The 22,110-nt window shown below is 50.4% G+C and overlaps 2 protein-coding genes across 2 annotated transcripts; one reads left to right on the forward strand and one right to left on the reverse strand.

Annotated features, from left to right (window-relative positions):
- Positions 1 to 5,612: 5,612 nt before the first annotated feature.
- CCDC87 (coiled-coil domain containing 87) lies at positions 5,613 to 8,770 on the reverse strand. Its single transcript, XM_030332740.1, is given in 2 exon segments — positions 5,613 to 6,129; positions 6,131 to 8,770. Coding segments are annotated over 2 exon segments (2,553 nt in total). The 5' UTR covers positions 8,660 to 8,770; the 3' UTR covers positions 5,613 to 6,105.
- A 93-nt stretch (positions 8,771 to 8,863) lies between these two features.
- On the forward strand, positions 8,864 to 21,499 carry CCS (copper chaperone for superoxide dismutase). The gene is made up of 8 exons (XM_030331816.1): positions 8,864 to 8,975; positions 9,308 to 9,380; positions 15,428 to 15,565; positions 15,773 to 15,950; positions 16,467 to 16,527; positions 20,810 to 20,887; positions 20,959 to 21,062; positions 21,177 to 21,499. Exons 1-8 carry the CDS (start codon positions 8,937 to 8,939, stop codon positions 21,328 to 21,330), a joined length of 825 nt encoding a protein of 274 aa, XP_030187676.1. The 5' UTR covers positions 8,864 to 8,936; the 3' UTR covers positions 21,331 to 21,499.
- The last annotated feature ends 611 nt before the right edge of the window (positions 21,500 to 22,110 follow it).

A 22,110-nucleotide genomic window follows, 5' to 3' on the forward strand; every position in this document is an offset into this window, starting at 1 on the left:
CCTCACTTCTCACTTACCACTGTTCCTACCCCTCCCCCACCAGTTCTGTTGAATGGCCTTTTTGTGGGGTCCCACTGTACCCTTCGCTTGCTACATTGTTGAAATTATATTCTTCACCAAACTTTAGATGCATCGGCAACAGGGACTGCGTCTCTCTGATTTCCTCCATTCCCTACCTCCCTCCTCCAGGCAGAGCCTCTGGCCCTTGGGAGAGGCTCAGGGGAAGCACTCTAAATCTGAAAGAATAGCAATAAGGGCCTCAGAGTCATTCTGGGAATCAGGTGAGCTGCGAGAGAAAGCCTGATTACCTCAGCGTTTAGGCAATCATGAAAGTAAATTTGATCATATGAAGCTTCATCCCGTGGGCCTCACTGGGCAGACTTGTTTTCTATATTTTAAGATAAGAGTGTAGTGGTTAGGAGCATGTACTGGGGAGTCAGAACCCTGGGTCTGAATTCAGACTCTGCCATGATCCTAGTTATGTGACCCTGGGCAAGTTATATAACCACTCTGTGCCTCAGCTCCCTCATCTGGACCTTGAAATAATAGTAGTACCTGCTTCATTGCATTGCCATGAGGGACTAAATGAATAACTGTATGGTAAGGTGTGTAGAACCGAGGCTGGCGTTTCATAATCAATCACTATATAGGTATTGGTAATATGGTTTAAATTGCTTTTTAAAAAAATAAGCTTACAAAAGTGAGTCAGCATGAAGAAAAGTGCTTGGTGAATGACAGGATAGACAAGGAAAAGGTGGACCAAACACAGAAACCTCAAGGCCAGGAGGGGTGGGGCTGTGGCTTAGTGGAGTTAGAAGTACCTGGGCTCAAATCTGGTCCCCACCAGCACCCGTGTGCCTCAGCACTCGGTTTCGGGCTCTCTGGTTCTCAGCTTCCCAGAGTGGCCAGATCACCAAAAACCATTCTGTTCGACCAGCAGATGATCAATTTTTTCTTTTAAGTGGTAGTTTTCCCTCTGGCCTTGCCCTTGACATTCTATAAACAAAACAGATATTCCTGATCAACCCGCCACCCCCCCCCCCGCCCCGTCTCCCTGCTTCTACTGCCGTTGCCCCAGTAACTGGCCAGTAGTTCCCTGATCCAGTAATGTCCCTCTGCCCCTACCACTACCCTCACCACTGCCCTTGCCCCATGTCTGCCCCTTCTTCTACTTAAAACAACAACAAAATATTACAAATAGGGCCTCCAGACCCTTTCTAGGGTTTCATGGTGTCAAAACTATTTTCATAATACTGCTAAGACATTATTTGCCTTTTCTACCTCACTCTTTCAAGAGTAGGGTTTTTCCAGAGGCTATGTGACCCATGATATTACAACAGATGTATGCAGAAACAGATAGGAGAATCCAGCGATCTCCCTTAAGCCAGACATTAAAAAGATTTGCAAAAGACTAAAACAGCCAGTCTTCCCTACAGTTTTTGTTTTGGAAAAGTTAGTTTTTACAAAAATGTGTTATTTCTGTTAATATATGATGAGATGAATGTTAAGTTAGATAACTGGTAATATATATATTAAAAAAAAATTTAATGTTTATTTAGTTTTGAGAAAGAGAGAGATCGAGCGCAAGCAGGGGAGGAGCAGAGAGAGAGGGAGACCCAGAATCCGAAAGCAGCCTCCAGGCTCCAAGCTGTCAGCCCAGAGCCCCACGCAGAGCTGAAACCCATGAATAGTGAGATCAGACCTGAGCTGAAGTTGGATGCTCAACCGACTGAGCCACCCAGCGCCCCTAATATATATACTTAAACAGACAAATGAACAAATCATCCTTTTAATGTCGTAGCAAATAGAGAAGATGTTGGGCTTTTATGGGCTTGGGCCCTGCCCCTTGCCTGGGCAGCAAAAAGGCTGCAGCAATCACCCCAGCCAGATTTAATGTATTTTTCTGATGGCCTCTGGCAGGGGCAAAACTGAAATGTCTACAAAAATCCTCAGGAATTTAGAGGATTGATTTTCATCCAGTTTCCTGGAGTCCAGTCTCCCCAGAGGGAGGTAATAATGCCTTCTCTTTGCAAGATGTTTCTCAGGATTAAATGAAATAATATCCCTAAAGCACCTGAGCATGACACTTCACAAACAGTTCTCGGCACAGCTGAGTTTGCTGGGATGGGCTCAGGGGCCTCGTGGCTGCTTGGAGCTTGGCACAGAGCAAGGGTCCTCACTGCAGCCAGGCAACCAAGGCAAAGGATTTGAAGTCTCCAAACCTGGGTTTAAGTCAAGACTCTACCCCTTTAGGAGCAAGTCACACTCAACTGATTCTCAGCTGAATGAATGTGAAAAGCACTTCATAAGCCACAAATAGGATCAGCACAGGGAGGATCACACAGCCACGGGTTTAGGTCTGGAACTTTGGGAGAGGTGGTCCTAGGTCTATATATTTCCACATCTGAATGCCGGGTAGAAGGGCAGAATCTACTGAGGGAGTGCTTTGAAGCAGGTCTAAGAGTCTCCATCTCCTGTGGCTTGTCATCTCAAGCCTGTCTTGGGTTTTAAGATACCCTTTTATGCCACTTGAGGCCCAGATATCCCAAGTAGACCTGTGTATCTAGGAATGTACCCTCTTTGTCCTATCTCTGGGCACTAACACTATCTAGAACTGTCAATGAGAATTCCAAAGGACTAATTCACAGTGAGATACTGTTTCCCCCAAGACTTTCCCAGTAATCATAATGGCTATCGAGCAATAAGAGGGTTCTTTGGTCAAAGTTAAAGAAGTGTATTTTTTGCAAGATTTATCAGAGCTTTCAATATGCCAATACGTACTGTCAGTCTCTGAGGGAATGCGGAAATGTATATGTGATGTTTCCCAAAAATGTTTGACCATGGAAACCTTATTCCAGGACTATCACCCAGGATTAGTTTACTATGCAACACACTTTGGGAAATGCCACACTAAGCTTCCTGTCTCACTCCTCCTGAGTGTCTTTTGCTTTTTACAGGGGCTGATGTGCTGGCGTTTTGGTTAGCAAACTACAGCATGAGGGCAAAATCTGGCCCTGTGTTGGTAAATACGATTTTATTGGAACACAGCCCTGCCCATGTACCTATACATTGTCTATAATTGCTTTCACACCACAAAAGCAAAATTGAGGCTCATGAGAGAGAACACATAGCTCACAAAGCCTAAAATATTTACTATCTGGCCCTCTACGGAAAAAGTTTGCTGACCTCTGCTGAAGCATTGCTCAACTGGGTTAGGTATAACTTCTGGAGAAGCAGCACAAGAAGAGACGTGAAGCCACACTATGAATGCTACATATAGCACATCTGCTCGGAGGGCCAGGTTAATTCAAAGATAAGCGATTTCAAGCATCATTTTATATTTTAAAACTGGACATACCATGGAGTAGAATGCAAATTTTGCATAAATTTCAAAAATAAAATACTTCAAAGAAATTTCTCAGGCCTCAGGCTAGCTAGCACTGCTTCCCCGCATCAGTACACCCTCCTCGACCACCCCAATCCCTCGTACCTAACCAAAATGTTTATGTTCCTCCATTCCAAGGGGAATTTGGGTGGAGATGTTTGAGAAATGCTGTTTTGTTGGGAAACCAAAACAAAGTTGACGTTTGTGTGTCAGCCAACGATGAGTGAAGGCGTTCACGCTACCTATGCTATGCCGGCAGGTGAGCCAGGCTGTATCTAAGGGCTCTTTTACCATATCTCACAGAATCAGTACACCAAAAAGGCACATGCAGGCTTCTGAGTTTTTGGGTCAGTCCTGGGCTTGAGTCCTGGCTCCCCCACTTAGTACCTTTATGACCCTGGGGAAGCAACTTTACTTACTTGAGCCTTCATTTCCTTAGCATAAAATAGTGATTAACATGCAGGAAAGTGTTCTGAACAAGGTAAGAACTTAATGTTAACTACTAACATGTCAGCTAAATTTCCTGAATACGTAAAGAGCTCTGAAAAATCAAGAAAAAAAATAGTCAAAACCAGTTGAAAAGTGGGCAAAGCGCATGGACGTTTTACAGAGAAGGGAATACAGTTTTTAAACAGAAAAGATGCAAATTCACTCATAAGAGAAATGAGAACACAACTCAAATGAGTTACTGTTTTTCACCTGCTGGATGGTAAAGGTTGAAAAATTTGATAACATTCTGTTGGTGAGAGTGGGGAAAGAAATGTACTCATGCAATGTTGATGATACTGCAAATTGTTACCACCAAATGCTTATACTTAGACATAATTCCACTTCCAGGAATTTAAACTATAGAAATAGTTGCACATTCTAAATAGGTGAACAAGGATGTTTTCTAGAACATTTTGCATTTTAAATGTCCATGAATGAGGAACTAGTTAAATAAATAAAATTACACACCGTGGAATACTATATAGCTATCAAAGAGAATAAGGCAGCTCTGTGTGTATGGATATGGAACGAGCTCAAGGCATGTTACGTGAAATAAGAAATGGGGCAAGAGAGCAGTGTAGGGCGTTACTACTATTGGTGTAGTTATAAACATATGCATAGATAACATAAGCATATATGCTCATATATGTACAGGGTCTCTCTGAACTAGTTCATACATTAGCCTATGAGGCCTTACATAATCTAACCTACCCCTTAGCATCGTGTTGACTCCTCTGACTCATCTCCCCTGTGCTCCACTGCACCTGCACTGGCCATCTTGCTTTTCTGGAACACTCCAGGCACCCACCTGCCTTAGGGCTGTGCAGTGGGTGTCAACGAAGTTATCCTCCTTGCTTTTCTGGAACACTCTAGGTACCTGCCTGCCTTAGGGCTTTGTAGTGGGTGTCAAGGAGGTTATCCTCAATGTCTACAGGGCTCACTTCTTCCCTCCTTCAAGACGTTGTTCAATCCTTACCTTCCCAGTGAGGCCTGCACTGACCGCCCTAATTAAAATGACATCCCTCACCCTGTTTCCTCTTACCCTACTCTCCTTTTTCTTTAGTCCACAGTGCTTATCGCCTTCTAACATTCTATTATTCTGTGTGCTTGGGTACTATGTTTACGGTTTATGGTCTGTTTCTCCCAAGTAACGTAGGTATATACTCTACGAAGGGTAGGGATCTTTGTTGTTTAGTGATACAGACCAAGCATGTGTCACCTAGTAGGTGCTCGGTGACTATTTGCTGAATAAGAGAATGGAAAGATGCACAAGAACTGGTGATGGTCCCACAGTGGGGGAACTGGGGTATGGGAGGTAGGGATGGGAAGGAGACTCACTTTTCAGTATATACCCTTTTGTTCTTTGTACCACGTGCTTGTGTTAACTGGTAAAAATGTAATACAGATTTTTACCTCTACCAACAGGATCCTAGAAGTGTAAGTAACAAGCTGGACCTAGCCACCTAGCCCCTTTATCTGACATATGATGGTCCAGGTACAGAGGAGTTAGGTAATTTGGCTGAGGTTACAAAGCCAGGATTTAAATCCATATTTCCTACTCCAGGGCCCCAGCTCTTTTATTATCATTTTCTTAACGTTTATTCATTTATTTTTGAGGCAGAGCATGCACACGAGCAGGGGAGAGGCTGAGAGAGAAGAAGAAAGAATCCCAAGCAGGCTCCATGCGGTCAGCCCAGAGCCTTACGTGGGGCTCGAGCCCATGAACCGTGAGATCATTACCTGAAATCAAGAGTGAGATGCTTGACTGAGCCACCCTGACACCCCAAGAGCAATAGCTCATAAGCCTCATGCCACAGAACCTCTTGATTTGGGACTCTAATCAGCCAATTTAATGTAGTATGATAAATGCTAAGCTGAGGTGTTCCAAAGGTGAAGGTTTTCCTCTGTCTGACATTTCCCATTACAATGAACTCCAAGGGAGAGTCTCGGTTCTTTTGATATATGAGATTTTGGCTCTATTGTGCATGGCTTGAAATAAAGGGGTATACTGGGTTTCTGGGCTTGGGGATGCATTATGCGAACCTCACGTCAAAATAAAGTATTAATCTCAGTCCCTTGGTAGTTGGAAAACAATGTTCCTGAATCCTGCACTCCTATATCTTCTAAAGCACCCAAGGGGTCTGGAGGATCTGCTGGATGCTTGGGGGTGAGGGGGGGATTTGAGGGCACTTGGCCTTGTCAAAGAATAATGGGAGTATTCCCAGGAGCTATTAGAGGCTGGCTGCTGAGCTTCTGGAACAGCCCTGGCTGGTGGGAGGCTTTCTGAGCCCGGGCCAGGTGGCGGACCCGTCGCCGCTGCTGTAGCCAGTAGAGCATCTCCACCTTGTCATGCTTCATCTTGTCCAAGTATCGCCGCCCCTTAAAGGTCACTGGCTCACCAAAAACTAACTCAATCTCCTCCAGGAGGGAAGCCAGAGGGGTCTGCACTAGACTGATCTTTCTGTGTAGGCGGCTGCGGAACTGATTCTCCTCCAGGAGGCGACTCAGGTCCATGTCAGTCTTTTGGAAGAAGCGGTTGGGGTCAGAGGCTTGTCGCTCAAACCATTCCAGTTTCCCCATCAACATTTCCCGCAGCTGAATGGGTTTCAGGGCTTGCTCCCAGGCACTCACCAACGAAGGCAGCTGCCTCAGACGAGCGTTGGAGCTGTACTTGATGGCCATGTCCAGCCGATCCTTGTCAGGGACCTCAAGCATGGACCACAGCCGCTCCAGACGCTTCTGCAGATTCAGGATTTTGTAGGGTTCTCCCAGGGGGCCGCTCCTCTTGGTTCCTAGCCTGTGCCCCAGCACGGTGTTCCAGTCCCACTCTCCTGGCACAAAGTCTGGTTCTTCATCTTCCTGCAAGGGAGGTGGGCGCCGAATCTTTACGGACTCTCTGACAGGGGCCTTGACCTCCACAGGAACATCCTCTTCATACATTTGGAAGATGACGTGGAGGAAATCTGTCTCCTGGCTGGTGAGGTACTTGAAGTAGTCACTCACAGACAAGGTGGCTTTCCACCAGTTCACCCACGAGGCTTTGTTTGACCACTTCTCCCAGCCTTTGCTTGCTTGCAGTGATGTGAGGGAGGATATCTTATCAGAGGTGGACTGTAAAATGTTTGCTCTCTGGGAATAAAGTCCAGCTAACTTGGGATTGATGACGCGATGCTGTTTTTCTTGATGTAGAAAGGCTGAGGACAGATATGTTGACCAGTCTTTATTGGCTGCAGGCTCAATGAGGGGTCCCTGGTCAAAAGAGAAGTGGTCAAGAGAGACACGGCTCATCAACTCCTTGTAGACCTCCCTGATGTTATTGCCAACAAAGCAACCAACATCCATTTCCTCAATAAGTTTGGGTTCTAGTTCACCAGCCAGGTGGTTGTATAGAACTCCAGCCCTGTCAACGTGGAAGGAGTCCAAAAAGTTTCTCTCAGAGACCTGCACAGCAGCTGCTTGGACCACAACCTGATTTCCTAGCTTCAAAGTAACAGTCACCGGCTGTGGTTGAAATGGAAGGGATTTGGGGCACTGGAGGCCCCACTGCCCAGTGGCTTCTTCCTCTTCGAGGCCCTTCAACATTCTCTGCAGCTCCTCCAGGCGATGTGCTGCAGCTGGGCGGCGGGTCAGGGCCCCTAGGAGTGGGGGCAGGCCTGTGTCCAGTGATGAGTAGTGAGTCCTCTCCAATTTCATGTTATTTATCATCTGCTTCAGGTCCTCAGCCACCGTGTCCCCTGCCAGCTCTGGTTTGCTCTCTGGAGCCAGGACCAACGGGGTTAAGGGGCGAGGGGGGAGTGGAGGGACGCCCAATTCATCTGCTAGCTTCCAGCCCTCCCACAGAGAGGGCATGGACTGGCCCCTCTGGAACTGGGAGCAGAGGGGCAAGTGGGAGGTAGGGGGAGCCCCGCTGGTGGGAGCCACAGAGTACCCGGGCGGTGACACAATCGGTGCGGAACTGAAGTCGCTTTCTCTCTTCTTCTGCACGGAGGACAGCCATTGGAGAGGCTTCTTCTTCTTCAGTTGCGGGATGGACTTCAGTTCCTTCAGTGGATCCAGTTCAGGCTCACTGAGAAACTCCCGCGGGCGGCTGAGTTGGATGAGATAGTTCAGGTTGAGGGTGCAGCACGGTGCTTGGGCGAAGCCGGAGCTGAGAAGCAATGGGCTAGGGAAAAGCTTGAAAGCCCCAGTGGAGCCTACAGGGCGCAGCTTGTGCATGCCGCGGTGGGCCTGCTCTATCTTCAGCAGGGTGAGAAAGTCGGCGAACAAGCAATGATAGACCTCAGGGCTGGTAAGAAAGATTGTGCAGTCCTTGGCGAGCCTGGAGGTTAAACGGGTGAGCGTGGCTGATTCAGTGAAGACACTTGCGGGGGTCGACATGGTGTTCAGCAGGTGCAGGTAGTGTAGGAAGAGCTGCTCACTGCTGAGCAGCACGTAGACCTGGAGTCGCTTTCGCAGTCTCTGGTTGTTCAAGTGGTTCAGACGAGGTTCGGGGGGAGGCTCCTGCCAGCTGCACTTGAGCTCGTCCAGGATGACCTGAGTGAAACGGAGACGACCTTCGGTAGGCACGCGCACCGCCAGCCCACTATTGGCCAGCCGCTCGGCCACCTGGCGGCACAGAGACTCCGCCGTCAGCCGTGAGACCGGCAAGGGCAGCAGCATCGGCACCTCCGGCGGAAGGCGCTTCTGAGATTCTGAGCATGTCGCCTTGCGGGGGAAGAGCGACAGCGGACACAGCAACCGGTGGTAAAACCGCTGGAGCTCGGGGTCCGGCTTATAGGGCTCCATTGTAGCGCTGGCGGCACAGGAGGTCTGGCCAGAAGAGCGCCGGAGGATACTAAGGCAACCAGGGGTCACTAAGGCAACCAGGGGTCGGATGGCCCGAGTGCGCCTGCGCAGCCGGTGAGTGCCAAAGCTAGACGTGCGGGAGGGGTGTTACGTGCGCGCGCACCAGGAGGCGGGGCAAAATGTGACTTCCGAGGCCCCGCCTCTCCGCGACGCAGTTGGAGGGTTGCCTCTGAGACCTCGAGCAGTTCAGGTCTTCTGGCAGGTGACTGGGTCCGGGATGGCTTCGGACTCCGGGGACCGCGGGACCGCCTGCACGGTGAGGGTCGAGGCCTCGTGTGGGAGCCTCTCTGGGCAGAGAGCCTCGGACCCCGGGGTTAACGCAGGAAGAAGGGAAAGAGTAGGCACCTGGGGCGGGGCCTGGGACCTCCCCGGAAAACCGCTTCGAGACTTGCGGGGCTCTTGGCGTTGACGTGGGAGGGTTGGGGTGCTGGTCCCGGAGCGATCATGACTGATAATGAGGGCGCTTGAGGAGGGGTCACGTGAAGACGTTTTCCTAGGCCTTCGGGGCGGCCATAGGGGAGGTAATGAAGCAGGGTCACGCAGAAGGGGTCCCCAGCTCTCATCTGCGCGTCCCTGACGCCCTTGCAGCTGGAGTTCGCGGTGCAGATGACTTGCGAGAGCTGCGTGGACGCGGTGCGCACGTCCCTACAAGGGGTGGCAGGTAAGAGCCAGAAAAACCGCGGACAGTCTTGAGGCCTCTGGAAGGAGCCGGCAAGTCTCTTGGACCAACCCTACTCCCATTTACAGGTGTAGAAATTGAGACCCAGAGACAGGAAGGAATGTTCTCAGAGTCATACGGAGATGCAGAGGCAGAGCCTAGAGTACAGATCTCAAGCCTGCCCTGCCAGAGCCCTCTACCGGCCCTGACACACTGGTATTGTGCATCTCAGGTGCCCAGGGAATGAGGAGCTAGGCAGAGGATAGATAGCCCCACCTACAGAGGGCGTTCCCTGGATACGGCGGCGGCTCTTGCTTGCCCAACAGCATAATCTTGACAACGCAAACAGCAGCCTTGGCCCTGTTCCATCCCAGGCAGCTCCTGATTCTCATAAGCCAGTTAACTGGTCTGGAGGTGACCTTGCACAACAGAAATATCTGAGAGGGCAAAGGCACTGGGAACCGCCTTCCTTTGATTCTGGTAAATGTTCATCCAGTCATTCAGCAGGTATGGACCAGACACTGGGGGCTTTTTAGGGAGAAGTGTTCACAAATGTTTCAGACATAGTCTGCCCTCAGGTAATGATAAGCATGGAAGCCTTGCTCATGGAAGATCAGTTCTGAGAGGAGATGAATGAGATGGGTTCTGAAGCTAGGGCAGTGATGGCACTTAGCCTGTATAGGGCAGCAGTAGTGGGTAAGGGTATGTGCTCTCGAGTCAGAATGTTTGTGGTCAGATCTCCTCTTTGCCACTGAACGGCACTTAGACTTCATGCATGTTACTACTTGGGCCTGTTTCTTCAGCATTTAAATGGCCATAAACTACTCTTCAGGACTGTCATGAAGAATAAGTTAGTTAATACATGTAAAGCACTTTAGAAAAATCTTTGGCATGTAGCAAGAGCTCACTAAATCTTAGAAATTATGAGAGGAAGGGCTTACAGGTGGCAATCTGATTGGGCAGAGGCATTCGGGGACAGATATTGAAGCAGAGAGAGAGAGAGAGAGAGAGAGAGAGAGAGAGAGATTTGCCCTCTCTGGGAGGCCTGGGGCTTTGGAGAAGAGGGTTCTGCTCTTCTCGTAAATAAGTGGGAGAAGCTCCAAGCCCAGGGCTCACTTCCTTGAACCCTTGTCACACGTCCTAGAGTTCCCTGTGGTCTTATGTTTTCTTTCTTACTAGGCTTTGAGCTAAACAAGGGCTGGCCTGGCCTCACTCTGCACCAGCTGCACTGAATCTTGCTCAGCTGGGGAGCCAGCCTTCTTAGTTCAGACCAAGGTCAAGAGTTGAGGAAGTGCATAGTTACAGGGAGCTTCCCACTGGGGCCCTCCCACTTGAGAAGCAGAGAATCAGCTCTTAGGAGACCCCAGAAGAGGAACCCACTTGCATGGAAGCCAGTCCATCAGAAAGTCTTGTCTGCTGTATATCTAAAATATATTCAGAAGTTAGCCTCTCTTTTTCCATACATTGGCCTTCACACCAATCCAGGTCACCTTAGCTCTCCCTGAACCACACAAGAACCTCATCTTTGTGCTCCCTGTTGCCTCTGTAGCCCCCTCCAATAGCTTTTCCATACAAAAGCCAAGGTGATTTTTAAAATTGTGACTTAGATGATATCACTGCCCTACTTAAAATCCTCCAGAAGTAATAATGTTTGAGAGCGTCCCATGGGCCAAGCACTGCTCATTTAGGCCTTTAATATTTCTCTGAAGAAGGTAGTAGTATCTCCATTTGCAGATGAACAAACTGAATAGAAAACTCGACAGAAAGGTTGAGTAACTTGGCTAAGGCCACACATCTAGTATGTGGCAGACTCAGAATTTCAACTCCAGAGTCCACATTCTTTTTTTTTTTTTTAACGTTTATTTATTTTTGAGACAGAGACAGAGCATGAACAGGGGAGGGGCAGAGAGAGAGGGAGACACAGAATCTGAAACAGGCTCCAGGCTCTGAGCTGTCAGCACAGAGCCCGACATGGGGCTCGAACTCACGGACCGCGAGATCATGACCTGAGCCGAAGTCAGACGCTTAACCGACTGGGCCATCCAGGCGCCCCCAGAGTCCACATTCTTTTTTTTTTTTTTTTTAATTTTTTTTTTTCAACGTTTATTTATTTTTGGGACAGAGAGAGACAGAGCATGAACGGGGGAGGGGCAGAGAGAGAGGGAGACACAGAATCGGAAACAGGCTCCAGGCTCCGAGCCATCAGCCCAGAGCCTGACGCGGGGCTCGAACTCCCGGACCGCGAGATCGTGACCTGGCTGAAGTCGGACGCTTAACCGACTGCGCCACCCAGGCGCCCCAGAGTCCACATTCTTAACCACTATACCCTGTGGCTTCTCCCAGTGGCCTCCCGTTGCATTAAAATTAAAATCCAGATTCTTTCCTTTTGGGCCTTGCTTGACTGGTCTCCACTTACAGCTTCATATCTAACTATTCACTTACTTACCTAATTTATGTATTAGAGAGAGAGAATATGCATGAGCAGGGAAGGACCAGAGGGAGAGAGAGAATCTTAAGCAGGTTCCATGCCCAGTGCGGAGCCCAAAGCAGGACTAAATCTCATGACCCTGGGATCATGATCTGAGCCAAAATCAAGAATTGGATGCTTAACCAACTGAGCCACCCTGGCACCCTGTATCTGTTTACTCTCAGCTCTAGCCACATTGGCCTTCCTCTCTTCTTAGAACATGTCAGTGTTGTTCCTGCCTCAAGGTCTTTGCCAGCGTTGTTCCCTCTGTGGGAATACTCTTACCTGACTACATTCAGGGCTTCACTTAGAGGTTCAAGGAGACCTTCCTTGACCAGTCTAAGTGGCTTGGCCCGCATTTGTTCCCTATCACCTGTTTCATTGATCACGCTTTTCACTATCTGAAACTCTGTTGTGTGTGTTTTGGGCATTTGTGTCCCTGCACTGGAACACGTGCCATTTCATGGGTCAGAGATGTGACCTGACTTGTTCCCTGTTTATTTGCACTGCCTGGAACATGGCACGTGGCAGGTGCTTAGTGTATGCTGGTCAATTAAGGCAAATAAAAAAGTTTCTCACACTGTGTGCTTATCTGAGCCCCAGAAGCCTCAGAACATCAGCCTTAGGGGCTCAACCTTACTTTCTGTGTGGCAAGGGGACCAAACATCAGCTTTGGGGCTGGACAGGCTGCCTTCCAAGCCAGTTGTGCCCCCCTCCCGGCCTCGTCTCCTCACCTGCCAGATGAGGACAGTATCATCATCCTGATGTGTGTCAGACAGAGCACAGCTCTTGGCGTACCCTGGAGTCAGACCACAAGAGTTCCCCCATTACCCTCCCTGTACCCCCTTTGCAGCCATTGGCATCCAAAGGCATCTCTAAGTGGACCCAGAGCGCCCAATGCTTCACAGGCTACCTGGTGGCTCAGGATAAAATTTTGTTTGAAGTGAGGGCCAGTTTGGTAATTGGAGGGTTTTCTTCTCACAGAGTCACCCTGTACTTGCAGGAGAGGGGATGCATGTGTTCGTCTGATGTCTTACAAATTCTGCCCCTCCCCCGCTCCCCCAACAGTGTCGCTGCTGCTGCAGGGGATCCGAAGACACAAGCCTGTGAGAGAGATTCCTGTCCCTTAGGTGCTACCTCTCCCTGATAGCATTTCCCAGTTTCGCCCCCTGGGCTGTTATTCCCATCTCTGCCTGATGGTTAATCCACAGGGAGTCTGGCTTCGGAGTCTGGCTTCTCCCACAGCCTGTGAGCTCCCTGAGGACAAGGACCAGCGCTTTTCCTGACCCTGGCCTCCTCCATGCTTAGCACACATTTGTTGAAAGAATATGGAGGAGGGAAACCAAAGATGAAGGGAAAACCAGTAGTCCGTGTAGCTTTCAGTTCACAGGGCACCAGCTCAAGAGGGTGAAGTGGCTTATTTAACCTTTGTTCTCTGGATGGCCCACGGCTCCCCTGGGCTTAACCTGCAGAGCAATGGACACATTTACTAAGTTGAAAGCAGAATGGTGGAAGTCCTGCAGGTGAAAGCTGCATTATAGTTCCCAACCCATCACCCGTGTGCTGGCTAAGGGTTTGAGAGCTCTCTTGAAAGGCTTGGGAGGGCCATATATCTGAATGAAAGAGAAGCCCCTTCTCTTCCTTCTTTGAGTCGACTCAATGGCCCTCAAAGCTAGGCGTGGGTCAATCATCCCGCAGTCTGTGTGTACATAGGGTCACTTCAGGGATTTGGAGGGCACCTGAGACACACTGACTTTGGAGGCTGACCCCTGTGGACCACACAGAGCTCCTGCACTCACAGGGGACTGTAAGCAGTGCAGCGTGAGTTACTTGGGGGAAAAGGGAGCTCCTACAGGAGGACAGAGGAGGGGCTGCTTCTCAGGGTGAGCTGAGTGTCTGGGCAGGTTTCCAGAGCTAGGCTGCCTGAGATGAATTCCAGTTCCCTGATTTACTACACCGTGCATTTGAGCAAGGTTCTTAAGTCTCTGCAGTTTTCTCATCTGTAAAACAGGGATGTTAGTACCCACCTCACAGGGTTACTTGAGTATCAAATGAGCTAATATGGGTAGAGTATAAAAAGCCCACAGTACATGTGTGCAAATGTTAGCTCTCATGATGATGGTGATAGCACCCCCCTTTTATTTATTTTATTGTATTTTATTGTATTGTATTGTATTTTACTTTACTTTACTTTATTTTATTTTATTTTATTTTATTTTATTTTATTTTATTTTATTTATTTTATTTTATTTATTTTAGGGAGGGAGCACATGTGCATGCAGTAGGGAGGGGCAGAGGGAGAGAAAGAGAGAATCTCAAGCAGGCTCCACTCTCAGCACAGAGCCCAATGCAGGGCTCAATCTCTTGACCCTGGGATCATGACCTGATCCAAAATCAAGAGTTGGACACTCAACCGACTGAGCCACCCAGGTGCCCCAGCCCCCCGCCCTTTTAAATTAATTTACTTTGAGAGAGAGGGAGAGAACAGGAGCAGGGGCAGAGTGAGAAGGAGAGAGAGAGAACCCCAAGTAGGCTCCGTGCTGTCAGTGTAGAGCCTGACATGGGGCTCGATGTCACGAAATGTGAGATTTTGAGCTGAGCCCACACCAAGAGTCTGACATTTAACCACCCAGCCCCCCCCCCTTTTAGATGTGTGTGACAGTTTTGTTGATAGGTAATTCAGATATCCTAAAATACACCCATTTTAAGTATACAATTCAGTGGTTTTTAATATGATCAGGGTTGTGCAGCCATCACCACTATCAATTGTACATTTCATCCCCTCATGAAGGAATTGTACACTTTGGCGATCACCCTCCTATTCCCCCACCCCCCAATCTGTTGTCTCTATAGGTTTTCCTATTTTGGACGTTTTGTCCATAATGGCATCATCTAATGTGTGGTCTTCTGTGACTGATTCTCACTTAACATGATATTTTCTAGGTGCATCCCTGTGGTAGCATTATCAGCCCTTTGATTCCTTTTTATCTCTTTATGGTTGAGAAATATTCCATTGTATTGATGCACATTTCCTTTTTTTTTTTTTTAAATGTTTGTTTAGTTTTGAGATAGTACCAGCGGAGGAGGGACGGGGTTGGGGGTGGGGGGTGGGACAGAGGATCCGAAGCAGGCTCCACGCTGACAGAAGTGAGCCTGATGTGGGGCTCGAACCCATGAACCATGAGATCATGACCTGAGCCTAAGTTGGACGCTCAATCGGCTGAGCCACACGGGCGCCCCTGGATGCACATTCATCAGTTGATGGGCATGTGGGTTGTTTTCTCCTCTGGGCTATCATAAATAATGAAATACTGATGGCCCACTTTTATGAAAACATCTTAAGTAATTACCTGTGTTTCTTAAGTTACAAATAACTCCTGGCTTATAACAGGGACACACAATAACCCTGGAGGTGAAGTGGCATTCTCCCCACTTTATTTATAAAGATTTATTTATCAGAGAGGTTGAGGGCCTTAAACAGCCAGCAGGCAGCTTCCCAGCTTGCCTCCAGCTGTGGGGAGGTTGGTGAAGATGAGGATGGGGTGTCAGCCCTCTGTTGCCCATGCCCCCCCTCTCCCCACAGGTGTCCAGAGTGTGGAGGTGCAGTTGCAGAACCAGATGGTCCTGGTGCAGACCACCCTGCCCAGCCAGGAGGTGCAGGCCCTTTTAGAAGGCACAGGGCGGCAGGCGGTGCTCAAGGGCATGGGCAGTGGCCTATTGCGTGAGTAGCCGCTACAGCCCTGGCCTTGGCTTCTCTGGGAGGGAGGGGGCTGGTACACATCTAAACTGTAGGATTCGGAGGTTGGGGGTTCAGGTGGCCTCGGGGAAGGCATGAGAGTTATGCGGGGCTCTCTCCTTGCCCTTTTTGAGCTGATGAAGGTGTGGGGCTGAGGTGGCGAGCCAGCCCAGGTGTCTTGATACCTTGCAGAGAATCTGGGGGCAGCAGTTGCCATTCTGGAGGGGCCTGGCCCTGTGCAAGGGGTGGTGCGCTTCCTACAGCTGACCCCCGAGCGCTGCCTCATCGAGGGGACCATTGATGGCCTGGAGCCTGGGCTGCACGGACTCCACGTCCATCAGTTTGGGGACCTCACAGGGAACTGCAGCAGGTAAGTCATCTGTAACTTCCCCGGTGGCATCTTCATTCCCCCAGTTGTGCACCCACTCCGTGCAGAGGCTGTGTTCGGCCGTCTACACAGGCTTTCACACTTGTTCCTCACAAGTACTGTAAGGCATATACACACACACCCAGTCTACAGATGAGGAAACTGAGGCTCAGTCAAAGGCCCCAGGGCATGTACATGGTAGGGTGGGATTTGAACCTTGATATTCCTGCTCGTAGCCACCTTACTGCCTCTGAGAAGGAAGTAACTCCTACTAGACACAGAAGGGCAGGTCTCCATGTCATGGTGTTTGTCATGCTGTGATGCAATTAGTTGCTTACTCATCTGTGTCTCCCCCAAAAGTTTATTGAGGGCAGAACCCACATCTGATTCTTCTCCGTGCCCTCAGCCCAGAGCCTGGTACAGAGTAAGTCTGTTTGCTGAGTGAGTGGGTGAAATAAATAGAGAGGATGGCCTGCGAGCCACTGTTTTGCTGCCCTCCTGCTTACCTTTTGTTCTTAGCTGTGGAGACCACTTTAACCCTGATGGAGCATCTCATGGGGGCCCCGAGGACTCTGACCGGGTAAGTGTCCATCTGGGTGAAGTTTAGGCTGCAAGGGGGCCCGAGGCCTCAGGCAGGGCAGATTGTTCCTGGGGCGTTAGCGGACAATTCCATTTTGGTGGGGTCCCCTCATTTTATTTTGTTCCAATTTAGAAACATTGACCCTCCCTGTGGTTGAGGCCTAACCCCAAGAGCTCACAGTCTGGTGAGGGAGACCCTTGAGGACCCCATGGTTGCAGAGCAGTGAGATGACCCTTGCAGGAGCCTGTGGGAGGCCCCGGGAGCCCAGGGCAAGCACCCAATCCGGCCTGAACCCAAGGACATGGGCAGTGGGAGAAGGCTTTCTGAGAACTGAAGGTGTGGAAGTTGAAGATTTTGCCTGAACTAAAAAGGCCATTTCTGATGGTGCAACTCCCAGCTTGGAGTTTTGTTTTTCACCAGAGAATTGTTTCCCGTCGGCAGTGAGTTCTATGCTGCCTTGGTTTTTGCTTATCTGAGTATTGCTTGTTCTGTTAGTTATTCCACAGTTTCCTGTAAGTTAACTCAGGTTTTTCCTTAGGTAAATTGGGTTATTTTTTTTTTTTAATTTTTGTTAATGTTTATTCAGTTTTGAGAGACAGAGGCAGAGCATGAGCGGGGAAGGGGCAGAGAGAGAGGGAGACACAGAATCTGAAGCAGGCTCCAGGCTCTGAACTGTCGGCACAGAGCCTGACGTGGGGCTCAAACTCACGGACCGTGAGATCATGACCTGAGCCGAAGCCGGACGCTCAACCGACTGAGCCACCCAGGCGCCCCAAATTGGGTTACTTTTAATGCTATAATCTATCATGGAAGGTTTCAAACATTCCAAAGGAGAGAAACTTGTCCTAAACTCCCGTGTCCCTATCACCCAGTTTCAACAGTGACCAATTCATGGCCAGTGTTTTTTTTTTTTTTTTAATGTTTATTTATTTTTTTTTTTTCAACGTTTATTTATTTTTGGGACAGAGAGAGACAGAGCATGAACGGGGGAGGGGCAGAGAGAGAGGGAGACACAGAATCGGAAACAGGCTCCAGGCTCCGAGCCGTCAGCCCAGAGCCCGATGCGGGGCTCGAACTCGCGGACCGCGACATCGTGACCTGGCTGAAGTCGGACGCTTAACCGACTGCGCCACCCAGGCGCCCCTTTTAATGTTTATTTTTGAGAGACAGAGACAGAGCATGAGTCGGGGAGGGGCAGAGAGCAAGGGAAACACAGAATCTGAAGCAGGCTCCAGGCTCCAGGTTGTCAGCACAGAGCCCGACATGGGGCTTGAAATCACAAACCGTGTGATCATGACCTGAGCCGAAGTCGGACGCTTAACCGACTGAGCCACCCAGGTGCCCCATGGCCAGTCATTTTTCATCTACATCTCCAGCCTTTCTCCACCATTATTTTGAAGCAAATCAAGACATCGTTTCATGTAATTAAGGTCGGTTTATTTTTAACAAGAAACCTAATACTGCCACAGAGAATGGAAAACCGGTACTTGTAGCCATAACAGCAGGGTCATTGCAAAAATGACCATTGGAGGCCAACTAAACGTTAGTGCAGTCCTGCTGGGTTCTGGCCTGCAAGGTCTGAGAACTGAGGAAGGCCTGCTTTTTCTCCTTTATGTGGAGATTAGTGAATGTTAGAGAAGGTGTTGAAGACTGAATTAAACCTTTGTCCTGGGTGTCCTCCAGGATGATTGCCCTCACTCAGGGATTTAATGTTTCCTAACACCCGGTCACATCTCCTTCACTTCTGGGGTATGTGTTCCCTCTGCACTCGGAGATTCAGTACCAGGGCAGGCTCTGGGGCCTGGTCCCTCTCCCGGGACCTGGCAGCCCCTCTTTACACCCTCCCAGGACTCACAGGCTTCCTGGATTTGTAATTTCTATCTGATGAAGGTTTGTAGCCTTCTGCCACAGAACAAATGAAGCTATGGTACATGTTTCTTAACTCATGTACCTGATTTCTTGGACTTTTGACAGCTCCCTCACATTTCCGATGGTCAAAAGTTTGACTCCTTTCCCCTCCCACCCTGGGAAGCCAGAGAAGGGTTTCTGTTGGGTCCACTGTGTGGTGCTGTGTTTGTGCCCCATGTAGCAGTGACCTATCGCCGTGAATCAAATCATTCCCAACTTGGGGGTTTAAAACAACAAGCATTCATCTCCATTTCTCCGGAGCAGGAACATGGGTGCAGCTTAGCTGGGGGCCTCTGGCTTGGGGTGACTATAATCAAGGTGTTGGCCGGGGCTGCAATCATCGCAAGGCTCATGTCACTGTTGGCAGGCCTTGGGTCCTCCCTGGCTGTTGGCCAGAGACATCAGTCCTTTGCCACGTGGGCCTCTTCCTAGGGCAGCTCACAACACGGCAGCTGGGCTTCCCCCAGAGCGAGTACGCAAGAGAGGGCATCCGAGACGGAACCATTCTATCTTTGTAACCTAGCCTAGTAAGTGATGCTAGGTCTAGCACGTGCACAGTGGAAGAACACAGAGGGACGTCAGTACAGGGAAGGTGCATCTTAGAGCACCTCGAGCCTTGCAAGGTGCTGCGCAAGAATTAAGCAGGTGAAGAACAGAGAGTGGGAATGTCAGGCACAGATGGGTGGGGGTGGGGGTGGGGGCGACTCCATAGGCAGAGGCCCTGCGGCATGAACCAACAGGGAGCAGTTGGGAACTGGCAGCACTATGTCTGTTAGGGAGTGGAGACCGGAAGGGTGAGAGACCATCTTGCAGCCTTGCTGTAGCCCAGGGCCCCTCAGGGCGGGGGATGAGAAGGGGCTGGGGCCAGCTGCTCTACTGTCCACAGGTCCTTGATAGAGATAAAGACTTGAGCAAGAGCTGGGCTGCCAAGGCTGCCATGGTGACTGACAAGTTCCTTTTGGATTTCTGCATCTGCTTTTGCCCAGCTGGAAGTGAATTCAGTGTGGGGGTTTACACCAGAGCCTGGCTGTCCCTTTGCACCTCTCGTAACTGGTCCCCAAGCTGCCTTCCCTTCTCTTGCCTCCCCCCAATCCTTCCTCTTCGTGCGCTGTGCTAGAGGTTGCCCCAAAGCACAGAGTAACCATGCCATGCCCCTGCCCAAAGCCCTTCTTGGCTCCCCAGCTCCTAAGGGCATAGACCCTGGCCAGCTGCTTGGTGTGACATTCAAGGCCCTGCGGCCCAGTTCTACTTGCCCAAGTGCAGGGGCAGGAGTGGACCGTGCTGCTGGGTCATGGCTCTTGAGCCGTATTGCTAGGCTGCTTGCTGTCTCAGCCCAATCCTGAAGATGCTCCTCAAGGCTCAGTATCACCTCCCCTTCCTTGATCTTTCTGCCATAAAGGCCCCCACCGCAGGATAACAAAAAGCGCCAGGTGTAAGCAGCAGATGTCTCTCTGGAAAACAAGATAAAGCAGAAGTGGCACTTCTTGCTGCTTGTCACCCCCGTCCCCCAGTGACATGCTTTGTGACCATTCTTCACAGCAAAGCCATGTGCACCAGCCCGCACAGGCACAGGCACTTGCTTCTGCCTAAAGCGTCCGATCGGGCACAATTTATCTGTACAGACGTGGGCTTCCGTGACTTCCCAGTAAGGTCCAGTCACCTGCAAACCTACTCGCTGCCGTACTAACTCTGTGTTTCATAATCGCTAGTCTGTTCGACGTCTGTCTCCCCACCATGCTTCGAGCTCCTTGAGGGTGAGGACTGCATGTGCACGCTACAGCATGCCAGCAAAGTGTGTCTGATGGAGGAAGTGCTTGGTATATGTGTTAGGACATTTGTTATTACCTTCAAAGGGAAAAGGTAGGCAGAGCCAACTTCTGGGGGAGGGCAGGATAGGCTCCTTGCTCCCTGTGTTTCTTCTCTGTGTTCCTGGAGGCTGGGAGTCAGGGACCAGTGCTGGCTGCTTCCTGTGGTCAGGAAGCCAAACCTGGCCAACTTAAGCCCAGGGGAATTGCATGAAGACCGCCAAGGGCTTAGAGTCAACGAGAGGCTGGAGAACGGGCCTTGTAAAGAAGAAGGAACCAGGCTGGCTTTTGAGGCTGGGTTGCAGGGAGGGTGACAACCTTGTAGGAGAAACAGTCTGGTCCAGTGGGCATGACTTCCTAGGAAGGGGGTCACTGGCCAGGATTTCAGTCCCGGGGAGGGAGCATCTAGTTGCCATCCTGTGGCATCCTAAGGCCATTCCTTATCTTACCAGACTGCACCCAGAGGAGGGCACTGATACTTTTGGGGAAGGGGAATCAGATACTGGGAAGCCAGAAGCTGGTGGCTGTGCCCCATGTGCCCCTCTCCTCACCCCTGTATGTCACCGCAGCACCGAGGAGACCTGGGGAATGTCTGCGCTGACACTGATGGCCGAGCTGTCTTCAGGATAGAGGATGAGCAGCTGAAGGTGAGGTGGAAAAGAGGGTGGGGACCTTTCCTAACAGGTCCACTGTCTGAGGCTGTTATCTGCCCTCAAAGGTGTGGGATGTGATTGGCCGAAGCCTGGTCATCGATGAGGGAGAAGACGACCTGGGCCGGGGTGGCCATCCCTTATCCAAGGTCACAGGGAACTCAGGAGAGAGGTGAGTGATGCCACCCCCGGCAGGAGGCTGTGCTGTGCCAGTGGTGCACGGGCAGCCCTGGAGGAGCCCAGACCAGTTTACAGCGCCCGCTCCTGACCACACATTCTTCCTCAGGTTGGCCTGTGGCATCATCGCACGCTCCGCTGGCCTTTTCCAGAACCCCAAGCAGATCTGCTCCTGCGACGGCCTCACTATCTGGGAGGAGCGACACCGGCCCATCGCTGGTGAGGGACGAAAGGAGCCGGCCAAGTCCCCTTCCCACCTCTGAGCACGGCCTCAGCCTCGGATGTGTGACTGTTCTCCCAGCTGAGCACCTCCACTTGCAGAGAGCGGGCAGGGAGGCCCTGCTTGCCCAGTCCCAGGAGAACTCGGGTACAGGGTGTGTGGGGTTACTGTGATGGCGCCTTGGCAAATTAAAGTTTTATTTTCATAGAGAACGTTGGCTTTTGTCCGTGTCCCAACAACGTCTCTTTATGGCCTTGGTGAACACGGTTCCCCTACCTGTCTCCTCCCTTTGAGGACCACCTCTTCCCTTTGGAGCCAAGCAAAACTGGATTCAAATCCACACACTTCCCGAGGGCTGCGTCCTCCTCCTCAGGGTCAGTGCTGGGCCCCAGCACTCATATTTCTGTCAGGGCAGATCCTGCTTTAGTTCCTCCCTGTGGATGGACCTGTAACATAGGAATACGGGGGCTGCAGGCGGCCCTCTTCCCCCCGCCTTGTCAACTGAGTATCAGAAAAAGACTGTCTGCTGAGGAGAGGGATGAGGCAGACGCACAGGGAGAACCTGAGAGTTGTTGGATAATGCCAGACGCTCCAGGGTCCCCACTCTGGACCTTTCCTGTGGCCAGCTACTTCCTGACCAGGGAGGGGGGGCGGTCAAGAGACACTCCTGGATTTTCCCCATGCAGCGCCCCCTCCCCCCTTTTGAAATTAATCTGGCTTGAGTTGATTTCTTTACTCACAAGTAAAAGACTCTTAATTAATCTAATAAAGTGCTTGGCGCAGAACGTGGCACATGGGAGGTCAAGGGAGCAGTGGCTGTGCA

This window comes from Lynx canadensis, chromosome D1 (genome assembly GCF_007474595.2).
Source record: "Lynx canadensis isolate LIC74 chromosome D1, mLynCan4.pri.v2, whole genome shotgun sequence".
In the NCBI taxonomy this organism is placed as follows: Eukaryota; Metazoa; Chordata; class Mammalia; order Carnivora; family Felidae; genus Lynx; species Lynx canadensis.